The 13,257-nt window shown below is 41.9% G+C and overlaps 1 protein-coding gene across 2 annotated transcripts in view; it reads right to left on the reverse strand.

The window, feature by feature from the left end:
• The window catches only part of LOC143126792 (uncharacterized), a 37,782-nt gene extending 25,208 nt beyond the window's left edge, over positions 1 to 12,574 (reverse strand). For both annotated transcript variants that reach the window (XM_076288287.1, XM_076288286.1), the window contains exons 1-14: positions 12,456 to 12,574; positions 11,299 to 11,465; positions 10,096 to 10,209; positions 9,766 to 9,879; positions 9,423 to 9,536; positions 8,032 to 8,145; positions 7,683 to 7,796; positions 6,248 to 6,963; positions 3,940 to 5,737; positions 2,495 to 2,665; positions 1,915 to 2,067; positions 1,608 to 1,778; positions 1,136 to 1,288; positions 819 to 989 (exon numbers count right to left, since the gene is read on the reverse strand). In XM_076288287.1, coding sequence (XP_076144402.1) covers positions 819 to 989; positions 1,136 to 1,288; positions 1,608 to 1,778; positions 1,915 to 2,067; positions 2,495 to 2,665; positions 3,940 to 5,737; positions 6,248 to 6,963; positions 7,683 to 7,796; positions 8,032 to 8,145; positions 9,423 to 9,536; positions 9,766 to 9,879; positions 10,096 to 10,209; positions 11,299 to 11,453 — 4,058 coding nt within the window. In that variant the 5' untranslated portion in view covers positions 11,454 to 11,465; positions 12,456 to 12,574. The remainder of the gene's footprint in view (positions 1 to 818; positions 990 to 1,135; positions 1,289 to 1,607; positions 1,779 to 1,914; positions 2,068 to 2,494; positions 2,666 to 3,939; positions 5,738 to 6,247; positions 6,964 to 7,682; positions 7,797 to 8,031; positions 8,146 to 9,422; positions 9,537 to 9,765; positions 9,880 to 10,095; positions 10,210 to 11,298; positions 11,466 to 12,455) is intronic.
• Positions 12,575 to 13,257: the final 683 nt, after the last annotated feature.

The following is a 13,257-nucleotide window of genomic DNA, read 5'->3' on the forward strand; positions in this document are numbered from 1 at the left end:
AAGTCCAGTGCTTCTCAAATTTATGTCTTGAGTCTGGCATCCAAAAACATGGACAATCTTACTCCTCTCACCTGTCACATGGACTGTTTGTTCTCTTGCCATCTGGCAGGAAATTATTCAGAAAAACAAGAACAGTCAGAAGCTGCCAAAGCTTCTTCCCACAGGCCATACGATTGTTAAACTCTTTGTAACTGGCACACAAGTTGTATAAGTATAAGTATATATACTCTTTTGATCCCGTGAGGGAAATTTGGTCTCTGCATTTATCCCAATCTGTGAATTAGCGAAACACACAGTGACCACACAGTGAGGTGAAGCACACACTAATCCCGGCGCAGTGAGCTTTCTGTAACAACAGTGACGCTCTGGGAGCAGTGAGGGGTTAGGTGCCTTGCTCAAGGGCACTTCAGCCGTTCCTACTGGTCAGGGTTCCAACCGGCAACCCTCCGGTAACAAGTCCGAAGCGCTAACCAGTAGGCCACGGCTGCCCCAATATACGTAGGTACCAATTTAAAACCATTCAGTGTATTAATTTATTATGCTCATTATTATGTATATTTCACATTATCTGAACACAAGCACTTGATTGCACTTTATTAGTGTTGCACTTGTCTTTTCTGAATGGCTGATTTTAAAAACTGTTTTGTTTTTTACTTTATCTTTTAACTTATTGTAAATGTACACTGGTCCTGAGAAACATTTCTGCTCCACTGTAGATGTTTTACAAATATGGCTGGAATGACAAATACACTTAATCTTGAACATGTATGTGTAGATAAGACCTCTGTGAACTCTGTGTCTTTCAGAGTATTACTGACCTCAGTTTCTCCAGGTAGCAGTTTGGGTTTCTAACACCAGAGAGCAGCTTCTCTTCTGATGTTTGCAGATCACAGCCACTCATGTCCAACTCACTCAGTTGAGAAATATATGATTGCAGAACTGAGACCACAACCTCAGAGGAGCTGTGTTTGAGTCTACAGCTGATGAGTCTACAGTGAGAGAGGAAAACATTATAAGCAACATGTCCTCTACACTCCTTACATTCCCAAATATGAAATGCCAATGAATAGAAGATGGACAGTTTTTAGATCCAACATAATGCACCAGTCAGTGTGCATTGTTCAAAAATACAGACCTCAATTTACAGTCTTGATTCAATGGTTGATGGAGCAGTTCTCCTCCACAGTCCTGAAGCTCACTGTCACTCATGTCCAGCTCTCTTAGTTTGGAGTTTGCCCACTGAAGAGTTAAGGCCAAAAATCTTCCTTTCAGTTTACTGCCAACAAGTCTGTAAAATAATAAACCACGTAACAGAAGATTGCAAATAGTAATAATTTAAATGGGACACATACACACACACAGTTTGTTAGAACTCCGGTGCAGTTCGAATGTTATCTGTTCCAAAACCAGGAAATAAACTGCTGTTTTTGTGACGTTGCCAAGCGATATTGGTAAAAAGAAGCTAGTATTTATGACAAAAATGGACCCAGGTCCGCAAACAAAAATGCAATGTGAACAGAGACCAGCTGGGTCAGGGCTAGGGGGGAGTAATCACACTTGGGTTCGGTCCAGTTAAACGGACCCAGTGTGAAGGCACCGTTACTGACCTCAGTTTCTCCAGTTGGCAGTTTGGGTTTCTAAGACCAAAGAGCAGCTTCTCTTCTGATGTTTGCAGATCACAGCCACTCATGTCCAACTCACTCAGTTGAGAAATATATGATTGCAGAACTGAGACCACAACCTCAGAGGAGCTGTGTTTGAGTCTACAGCTGATGAGTCTACAGTGAGAGAGGAAAACATTATAAGCAACATGTCCTCTATACTCCCTACATTCCCAAATATGAAATGCCAATGAATAGAAGATGGACAGTTTTTAGATCCAACATAATGCACCAGTCTGTCAAAAATACAGACCTCACTTTACAGTCTTGGTTCAATGGTCGATGGAGCAGTTCTCCTCCACAGTCCTCAAGCTCACTGTCACTCATGTCCAGCTCTCTTAGGTGGGGGTTTGCCCCCGTGTGAGCCAAGGCCAAAAATCCCCCTTTCAGTTTACAGCCAACAAGTCTGTAAACACATGAACCATGTAACAGAGAATCACAAATAGCGAAATCAAAGAGGATATATGAACTCAAGAGTAAAACACAGATGCTGGTACTGTCTGCTTAACACAGTCTTAACACAGTCTACGGTTAACAACAGTATGTCTCTGAAAAGTCTACAATTAAATTTCAATTCAGTGTTGATTTCAGACTGACAGGTGGGTCCACAGCATATAAACTAATTAAATACATAGAGTAGAATAAAGTAAAGAATAAAACAGAATAAAATAATCATCTAGATAGACATAACACTAGAAAAAGTGAAACATACAAGATCAGTGTATCAAACAAACAATCAATTCATCAGTCAATCTACAATAGGTTCTCTTGCCAGTGTTTTCTAAGCCTGGATGAGTACTGCACACAGCTCACAGCTCTACAATATCACTTACCTCAGTGTCTCCAGTTTGCAGTTTGGACTCAGAAGAGCATTTGCCAGTTTTTCCCCTGAATTCTGCAGGTCATTCTGACTCAGGTCCAGTTCTCTTAAGGGGGAGTTTGCAGACTGCAGAGCTGAGGCCACAATCTCCCAGGACTTCTCTGTTAGTTTACAGTCAGCAAGTCTGCAAGAGAGCCAAAAGAGTATAAAAAGGTAATGTGTCATGTTTAAATCTGCAGGAAGAGTGAGAGAAAAAAATAATATAACTGCCCCAAATAAAGTATGTGCCAGGCCCAAAACAACACTACTAAGGGGGATAAGAGGAGAGAATAATATATGAGCCCTGAATACCATGCACAGTTAATGCTGCCCAACCACAGACACAACACCACTAAAGACTGATCAGTGTGATTAACCCAGAGCTGCATGAGCAGAAATCTGATTTAACAATTCTGTTAAATGACTGGAGAGCATCCTATTCAGTGTTTTATACTCCATTTATACACCTCCATATAACATGTGCACCTGTTGGTGCTAAGATGGAGTATTCTCATAATGCAAACACAATACTGAGGAAGACTCTCTGTTAAACATATAATAATACTGTAACATAAACGTGCCAACCGAGTTATGTGTGGTTTGATTTGATTTGATGCTGAGATGGAGTATCTCATGATGGAACACAACACAGGACAGCTCATGTATCTTATCATTGAGACATAATAATTTATTTATTATGTCAGAGCTCACACAGTTCCTGATAGTCACCACTAGGTGGAGACATTCTCAAACACATTTTGCCCGAGCTTCTCAGTTTACCTGTGATTCAGTGAGTGGATTCATCACTTGACTTATTTGTTGAGTACCGGTATGTAAGCTGAGCTGAGACTGACTTCAGTGATTGGACCTGATCCAGTGCCTGGCCAAGCTCACCTGGTGGAATCTATTCATCTGTTTATCTGCTGAACTTCTGTGTGGATTACTCATTACAAGCAGACTTACTTGTGGACTTCTCTCTTTTGGACTGAATTCCTTGAATCTTCTCTATTTTTGGCCCTGGACCTTTTACTGAACTCTCTTGTCTTGCTTGGCCAATTTGTGGATTCTCTTATGTGAATATTTCCCTGTGCTGAATGAACTATATTCTGAATCTTAAGCCTTGCCTCTTGTGAACTATCAATCCCTTTGACTGTCTGCTCCTATTGACCTGTGCCTCCTCATTTGAGTAAAAGACTGTATTATCTGGCAAGTCTCTGCCTCTAAAAAACCACCAATCCTGACACTATGCAAAATAGGTGGACATCAGGTGTTGTGAAATAGAGGGTACAGGTACCGGTACAAATTTATCTGAGATTTCTCAGTTGGTTATACCAGTTCTTACTTGCAGACGAATCAATACTATCCTACACACTGAACATGAAATAGATTAACTCAGTATTGAAGTATTGTGATACTCACAGAGCCTTTCTGCAGCATCTCACAGCTGGCACCAGTCTCCTCCGCCCCTCCTCTGATGTTTTGTATTTCTTCAGGTCAAACTCATCCAGCACCTCCTCAGACATCAGAAGCATATGGGCCAGTGCTGAACAGTGGGCAGGTGTCAATCCATCCGATAAGTTATTTGGAGATTTCAGATATTTCTGAATTTTTTCATGTACAGAATGATCATTCATTTCAAATAAACAGTGGAAAAGATTGATGCATCTTTCAGGAGACAAGTCATCCCTCCTGAGTCTCTTGATGTACAAACATGTTTTCTTGATGCTCTCTGAGCTGCTGTGTGTGTTTGTCAGCAAGCCTGTCAAAAGGGCCTGGTTGCTTTCCACAGAGATGCCTACAAGGAAGCGAAGAAAAAGGTCCAGGTGTCCATTCTTGCTGCCCAAAGCTTTGTCCATAGCACTCTTCAACAGAACGTGCAAAGGAATGGAAGCTTGAGTGCCTCTCTGTTTTTTAGTGAGGAAGGATTTCAGTGCCTCCAAATTTCCTGACATGTAAGAGTGAAACACAAACATGGCTGCCAGGAACTCCTGGATGCTCAGATGCACAAAGCAGTAGACTTTCTTGTGGTGAAACACACACTCCTCCCTGAAGATCTCAGTGCACATGCCAGAGTACACTGAGGCTTCACTGACATCAATGCCACACTTTCTCAGGTCTTCCTCATAGAACATGAGATTGCCATTCTCCAGATGCTTGAAAGCCAGCTCTGCCAGTTTCAAAATAACACCCTTGTGTGACTCCAGGAGCCTCTGTCTATCTGTCTCACTTTCATCTTGATACTTCTGGCTCTTCCTGGTGGTCTGGATGAGCAGGAAGTGTATGAACATTTCAGTCAATGTTTTGGGGGCTTCCTTCCCGTCATCCTGTTCCAGTATCTGCTGAAGGACAGTGGCTGAGATCCAACAGAAGACTGGCATGTGGCACATGATGTGGAGACTCCTGGATTCCTTAATGTGTGAGATGATTCTGTTGGCTTGATTCTGGTCACTGATCCTCTTCCTGAAGTACTCTTCCTTCTGTGGGTCATTGAACCCTCTTACTTCTGTCACCTGACTGATGTACTGAGAAGGGACTTGACTGGTTGCTGCTGGTCGGGAGGTTATCCAGATGAGCGCAGAGGGAAGCAGAGTTCCCTGAACGAGGCTTGTCATCAGCACATCCACTGATGATGTTTGCGTCACATCAGACAACTTTTGTGTCCCTTGGAAATTCAGTGGAAGTCGACTTTCATCTAGACCATCAAAAATGAGCACAATGTGGCAGTCTTTGTATTCACCATCCTGTAGCTCTCTAAGCTCAGGGTGGAAGTCAAGCAGGAGCCTGTGAAGACTGTATTGATCACGTTTGACCAAATTCAGCTCACGGAATGGAAGCACAAACATGAAATCTACATCCTGGTTACCTCTCTCTTCTGCCCAGTCAAGGATGAACTTCTGCACTGAGACAGTTTTTCCAATGCCAGCAATCCCCTTGGTCATCACTGTTCTGATGTGTCTCTCCTGTCCAGGTAAGGGCTTGAAGATATCATTACAGTTGATTGCTGTGTCTTCTGTGATTTGTGGCCTGGATGCTGACTCTACCTGCCAAACCTCATGCTCATTATTCACCCCTTCACTCTCTCCCTCTGTGATGTAGAGCTCTGTGTAGATCTTGTTCAGGAGTGTTTGAGTCCCTGACCTTATGATGCCTTCACATATGCTCTCAAACCTCCTCTTCATGCTGGCTTTATGAGTCATCAGTACTCTGGTCAGGACATCTGTTTGGCAATACACAAACAAACAAAGAGATGAGCACTAATACTAATTTGTCAGTGTATCTGGGGCAGCCGTGGCCTACTGGTTAGCGTTTCGGACTTGTAACCGGAGGGTTGCCGGTTCGAACCCAGACCAGTAGGCATGGCTGAAGTGCCCTTGAGAAAGGCACCTAACCCCTCACTGCTCCCCGAGCGCCGCTGTTGTTGCAGGCAGCTCACTGCGCCGGGATTAGTGTGTGCTTCACCTCACTGTGTGTTCACTGTGTGCTGAGTGTGTTTCACTAATTCACGGATTGGGATAAATGCAGAGACCAAATTTCCCCTCACGGGATCAAAAGAGTATATACTTATACTATATCTAGAATACAATATTTTAGCATGACAGTACTTGTACAAGACACAATTAATATGTTATCTTAACAGTTAACAGATAACATTTTGATTTCTTTTAAATAAATGGTCTTTTTATCAAAGCAAAAGCCCTGCTCTTGGACACATATATTCTAGACTCACCTGTTAGTTTGGCCCTTTTAACTGGCACCTGCTCAATTTGCAGATGGGTGCTGTCTCTCATGACTGTGTGCTCATCTAAGGGAGGCAGTGGAGAGATCTGTGCTGTGTGGTTGTGTGGATAAAGAGGGTGCTGGATGTGTGGATAATGATTATTCTGCCCCATGGCTGAGTCTGAGTAATGAGGACGCTGCCCTGTGTCTGTGTGTGGGTATGGAGGAACTTGTTCCATGTTTGCAGATGGGTTCAGATGAAGTGCCATTTCACTGTGTTGGTAAGATGAAGGTTGTGTCATGGCTGTAGATGGGGATAGGTGAAGTAGTGCCATGGTTGTAGGTGGGTATAGGTGAGGTTGTGCCATGGTTGTAGGTGGGTATAGGTGAGGTTGTGCCATGGCTGTAGGTGGGTATAGGTGAGGTTGTGCCATGGTTGTAGGTGGGTATAGGTGAGGCTCTTCCATGGTTGTAATAGGGTACAATAGTGGTTGTGCCATGGTTGTAGAAAGTGGTTGTGCCAAAGTTGCGTCAGGGTTTAGAAGAGGTTGTGTTCTGGATCTCTTTCTGCACTGGGGGCAGCTGTAGTCTCCTGATGGACCAGACTGGCTCCAGTAGCTGCTGATGCACTGCCTGCAGAAACTGTGTCCACAGCTGGTGATGACTGGGTCCCTCAGTAGCTGCTCACACACTCCACACCTGGACTGATCCTGGGCCAAATTATTCCTAAACCCACAACAGGGATAGAAAAATACATAATCATCATCATCATCATCATCATTAAGCCAATAGCAGTGTCTGCACATATACATTCTAGGGGTGGGGGATATATATCGTCTACGATAATATTGTGAATGTTGTGATCGCTAGTAGGTCCACACCGTCACACGCACGCCTAATGTTTGTTCTGTGCGGCTACTTCGTTCAAGTGGCACTGATGAGTTAACCAGTCATGTGTTTTCCCTACATGGTACTATGTGGAGAGAAAGCATTAGCCTTTGAGTATTTTCTAGTTGAGTATTGTAAACAACGAACTCTTCTTATGTAACCCTTTCGTAAAGTCATATGACCACATAAAAAAGGATTTGTGCTGTAAAGTAGATTTAAAAAATATTATGTAATTGAAAATTACAGCGAAATCTCAGTTGCTTGTTCCATTTTCAGTAGACAACATAGATCAAACACTAATCATTGTACTGTAAAATGTAATTTTCAGAAAGTAACACTGACACACCCACACACACACACACACACTCTGTTTCTCTCTCTCTCACACACACACACACACACACATACACAAACATACTACACACAATTGCTAATTCTCACTTTGGATCAGACTGTGTTGGTCCACTATTGACATGTTAGGGGTCTCGTTCTCTCTCCCTCACACACACACACACACTCTCTACTCTTGTAAATGGATACAAAAACTGAAATCTCACTTTCGATCAGACTGTGATGATCCACGGCTGAAATTGTGAGGGAGCCCCATTGACCAGTCACTCTTCATGGACACACAGCTGGGCACTGGAGACACTGGTCTGTGTGTCTGTGGTCTAGAAAAAATACATAATAGATTAAGCCAACGGATCTTCACAATACTAACAGAGGCTAGCATGTGTATATACCATCTGCTTCAAAGAAATACACACTTGCTCAATGACTGGCACTGGCACACACACACACACACACACACACACACACACACACACACACAAACACACAAACACACAAACACACAAACACACTCGTCTACTGTTGTAAAAATGGATACAAAATCTGAAATCTCACTTTGGATCAGACTGTGGGGGTCCACTGCTGAAATTGTGAGGGAGGCCCATGGACCAGTCACTCTTCATGGACACACAGCTGGGCACTGGAGACACTGGTCTGTGTGTCTGTGGTCTGGATACACAAGGACACAAAATACATAACAGATTGAGTGACACATCTTCACAATACAAGTTAGCATGTCTACATACAGGGCTCAAAATTAACTAATTTTTTTCTCAGTGTCCCGCAGCTGTCCCGAATTGTACTTGGCACTGTCCCGGACTTAACCACCAGTGTCCCAAATTCAAGTTCTTGTTTTTTCCCATTCTACATAATAAACAGCATAATAATCAGTAACTTGCATCACTTAATTAACTCGTAAGTTCTGAAGACTTAATTTATTAAACACCATTTTATTAACATTTCATCTACTTATTTTACAGAACACTCATTTTCAGAGATTGCGCTTTTGGCTCTTTTTTGAGGTTGCACTAGACGTTTTCATTGTCCGTCGTTTTGACGTACAGGGTTGTAAAACATTCCGTCAATAATCTATTTTCACGTGTCTTTAATTTCAACGTCAGTTTAGTGTGATGTCATGGCCACAGATCTCAGTGAAAACAATAAGTAGCATGGGAAATTACCACAAAGCTGTCAGATAGGCTACTCTCTGGTATTCGTTTATTTTCTCAAGAATAGCCTATAGCTTAGAACTGCCAAACCGAAATATCAAATGCTGTTAAATAACTGTTTTCATAGTTACCAGGCTACCTTGCAACACTATTGTTTTGTCAAATTGCAGTTGCAGTAGCCTAGCGATTTAGCTCAGCATGATATTGGTGACGTTTTGTCTGTCACCGACAGAAAACACGCAGTGTTTTAGTCAGAGAGGACTGTCATCTCGTTTTTTTTAGAACACCAGTGTAACCTTAGGCCTACACTAGCCTATCAGTCAAAAATTTTCACAATGTCATGAAAACAAATGCCATTTAACTGCCTGCTAAGTTAGGTAAGTTAACCTAGGAATATCGGAAAGTGACCCATTAGGCCTAATGCCCGCGCCCTATTTATGTGTCGGCCTATGAGTCACTTAATATTAATTTAACCAATACGGCGGATTCCTAAGGTAACGCAAACACCCATCCCGTTTGGGCATATTCTATATTTGTACCAAAAATGAAATTGTAGCCTACAGTGATTCAAAGAGCAGTAAACAGTGTTGTAAGGCTGCGTGTACAAAACCGCTTCTTTACATATTCTTTACGCTGCTTTTGCCAGCTGTCCATTACGAAGAAATTTGGTGATCACTGAACGTTGTTATTTTTAGCCTACAAAAAAAGACACACATACACACACACAAACACACTCGTCTACTGTTGTGAATATGGATACAAAAACTGAAATCTCACTTTCGATCAGACTGTGATGATCCACTGCTGATATTGTGAGGGAGCCCCATTGACCAGTCACTCTTCATGGACACACAGCTGGGCACTGGAGACACTGGTCTGTGTGTCTGTGGTCTAGACAAAATACATAATAGATTAAGCCAACGGATCTACACAATACTAACGGAGCTTGTCAACTGTATACCATCTGCTTCAAACAAATACACACAAACTCAATGACTGACACACACACACACACAAACTATCTCTCTCTCTCACACACACAAACACACACACACACAGACACACACACACACACACTCATCTACTGTTGTAAAAATTGATACAAATACTGAAATCTTACTTTGGATCAGACTGTGATGGTCCACTGCTGAAATTGTGAGGGAGGCCCATGGACCAGTCACTCTTCATGGACACACAGCTGGGCACTGGAGACACTGGTCTGTGTGTGTGTGGTCTGGATACACAAGGAAACAAAATACATAATACATTGAGCAACACATCTTCACAATACAAGTTAGCATGTCTACATACCCTCTCCTTTAAACACAAACACACAAACTCAATGACACACACATACAAACTCTCTCTCTATCTCTCTCTCCTCTTCTCTCTCTCTCACACACACTCTCATCTACTGTTGTGAAAATGGATACAAAAACTGAAATCTCACTTTCGATCAGACTGTGATGGTCCACTGCTGAAATTGTGAGGGAGGCCCATGGACCAGTCACTCTTCATGGACACACAGCTGGGCACTGGAGACACTGTTCTGTGTGTCTGTGGTCTGGATACACAAGGAGACAAAATACATAGAAGGTGCCGACAAAGCACAATAGTCAGTAAGGTAAGCATGTCTGTAAACTAGAGCTGTCAATCTTCCACCATAATCCCATTCGAATCTCATTCATTATTATTTTTAATAATCGATTTATATTCGAATATTTAATGCTCAAATTTTGCCCACTATTAATATTTACTATGCATCTCTATACACTGTATAAACACATTGTTGACTTGTATTGAACAAAAGCTCAAGTCTACCAACAATATCTGTGCAGCTTGAGTGATTCAGTTTCTTTTGCGCTCATACCACGACCACATGCCTCTATGTTTGATGACGCCAAATTAGCAAGTATTTCCTGATTGGGGAAAAGTTTGCTTTCTTTTTTTCTATCGGCCCACGATTCCATGTACCATTATGCCTATCAGACAAGTGACAAAAGCACCGGACATAAAGGAAGGAGACAAAAACACAGCAGGCTAATTCTTACCTGCTTTAGTTGCGGTTTCTCGCCCTCGGACTGTTTACCTACCTAGCTTGTCAGGGTATAGCATTATCAAACGTGCACTAAGGCTGCTCGTTGTCGAGTGATATTTCATTTGGGCCTTAGCCTACATATTCTGCAGATTACGACATCGTTAGGCTACTTGTTATTTTTCCGTTTTCTGATGGAAATCCAAAAACATTCCACATCGCTTAAATGGTCAGAAGTGGTGATCTCCGTGGAAGCATCGCGTTCTGCCATTTTTAGATTGTGCATCAGACGTGACAAAAGCATTTCGTTTTCACATATTCGCTAAAGTTAGCCAAAACATTAAAAAACCCACATTTGAATAGTAATTTCTAAATTCGATTAGTATTGATTTTTTAAATATTTATATTCGACTTCCCAAATTCGTTCCAACAGCCCTACTGTAAACGCTCTCTCTTTTTCTTTCTTTCTCTCCCTCTCACTTCATTAAGGGCAAGAGAACATGCACACCTGGCGGAATGATAACCTTGTTGGCCACAAACTAGGTGATGCACTTGGTACCCCAATGTGCCAGGTGTAAAGATAGGGTCCTGATGACTTGGATTCTGGAAACAACTCACCTTTGATAAGACAGCACTCTTCTTGTGCTGACCCCCTGATGTCCATCAGTGACGGACTCCTCATTCTTAATGGACACGAGGCTGGACACAGCACATGCTGCTCTGCCTGTCTGATTTCCACTGACAGCATCATCCTGCTCTTGAGGGAAATCCATCCTAATCAATCACTACGGAAATAAACAGAGTGAGTGAGTGAGTGAGTGAGAGAGAGAGCGAGAGAGAGAGAGAGAGAGAGAGAGAGAGAGAGAGAGAGATGAGTGTTGAGGTGAGGAAAATGTGTCTGGTGACAGGTTCTTCATAAAGTGCTTACTTTTATAAGCTATGTGGACCAGTCAGATCTGTGAAACCATTTCTGTTCCAATAATAACAGACATGTTGACAGAGACCAGGAAACCACTGACAGAGAAAGAAGCCTAGGCCTTAATGGAAATCAATATGAACACATAAAAATTAGACCATTCCCACACTACTACTTGTACTAGCCTACTACTATTAATTACCTACTAGCTTGTGCTAAGTAGTTTGACAACTTGCTGTAAGGTGTTGCTCTGACTGTGTGTTTAACGCTCTCAGTGGCTAATAGATTTTGACAACACTGCTATATAAAATACCGACTAGCCTAATTGAATGGAGACCTTCGATAAAAGCCTATTGTCTTATCACTAGGGGAGCCTGTCGAAATATGACTGCGGTCCTACATGAAAGAGGCGAACTTTAGCCTAAAAAGTTCATTTTCAAGATTTCTCTGATGCCCTTTACGAGGTGTCGTGATGACTTATTTCAGACATAGGACAGGCCTGTAACAAGAGGCTAGGCGTAATAGGCTACATGGCAATACAGTAGTAGGCCTAGCTTTCTCCTTGGCAGTTAGGCTACCTGTCTGTAGGCCTTTAGCCTATTTATAGATACCTAATGTATTTGCAATAGCCTAGGCTACGTTTCGGTTGATCCATTCCACAGACTAGGCCTACTTTAGCCTACTAGGCTACATTTGGCATGAATTGAAAGTGTTATGAAATGTAGGCCAAGTCAACGAGAAATTCCATGAAGTCTCCGACTGCTCTAAATTATCTCCAGTCCTCGAAATCGACATCAATTAACGCCTCTGTAATGGATCACAACCTTACATTTAATTCGCTTTATCTAGGCCTACTTACCTCCATAAACCGTCAGAAATGTTCTTGCCCGAACATCGGTCTGTGTTAAAATGTCCCTTAAATCTACTTTCGATTTCACCTGTTCCGCGTTCATCACGTGCGCCTCCAGTCTACAGCCACCACTTGGCGTAGCTGCTAGGCACGTCACAAAACAAAAACGAACCCTCTGGTAGGCTACGCATTGATATCCTTGTGGAAAAAAAATATTGTATTTTCTTCTTAAAAAGGGACACTTTAACAATAGTAATAATTATTTTTAGATTTTTTTTTGTATTTGTTGCCACCTGGCAACATAACCTACCATAACGGTAAAAAGTGAAATAATTCATACTGTATGTTTAAGAATTAAAGCTAACTTTTCATTTAACTTTCATTTAAAACACCTATCTGTATAACAACACTAGAAGAACAAAAATATTTATCCGATTTTCAATGCATTACAAGTCTCATACTTTAAAAAAGAATCTAAATTCAGTTGTTGCCCCCAGGTAACATTGTAGCCTAGGCTAGGCCTACTGTACCTAATGAAAATCGATATTTTACAGATATGAAGTTATAATGATTAAAACATACAAATTATCATAAATCTCCCCAAACATTCTCAGGTATACACATAGCGACACACAAGCACCCACACACATCCACAAGTTTGCACACATACACCCACTCATGTATGTGTACTGATGCACACGCATGCACACATAACAACATCCACTTTCCCTCTGAGACCTGCACCTGACTTTTTGAAAGTTTAGTAAGCAATTTGTCTCAAAAATTAAACACAGGGGGTAGGCCTACACTG

This window comes from Alosa pseudoharengus, unplaced genomic scaffold, assembly GCF_046254945.1.
Source record: "Alosa pseudoharengus isolate Yale_2024_CS ecotype anadromous, Long Island Sound unplaced genomic scaffold, YU_APseudo_1.1 YU_APseudo_1.1_scf_1, whole genome shotgun sequence".
Taxonomy (NCBI): domain Eukaryota; kingdom Metazoa; phylum Chordata; class Actinopteri; order Clupeiformes; family Clupeidae; genus Alosa; species Alosa pseudoharengus.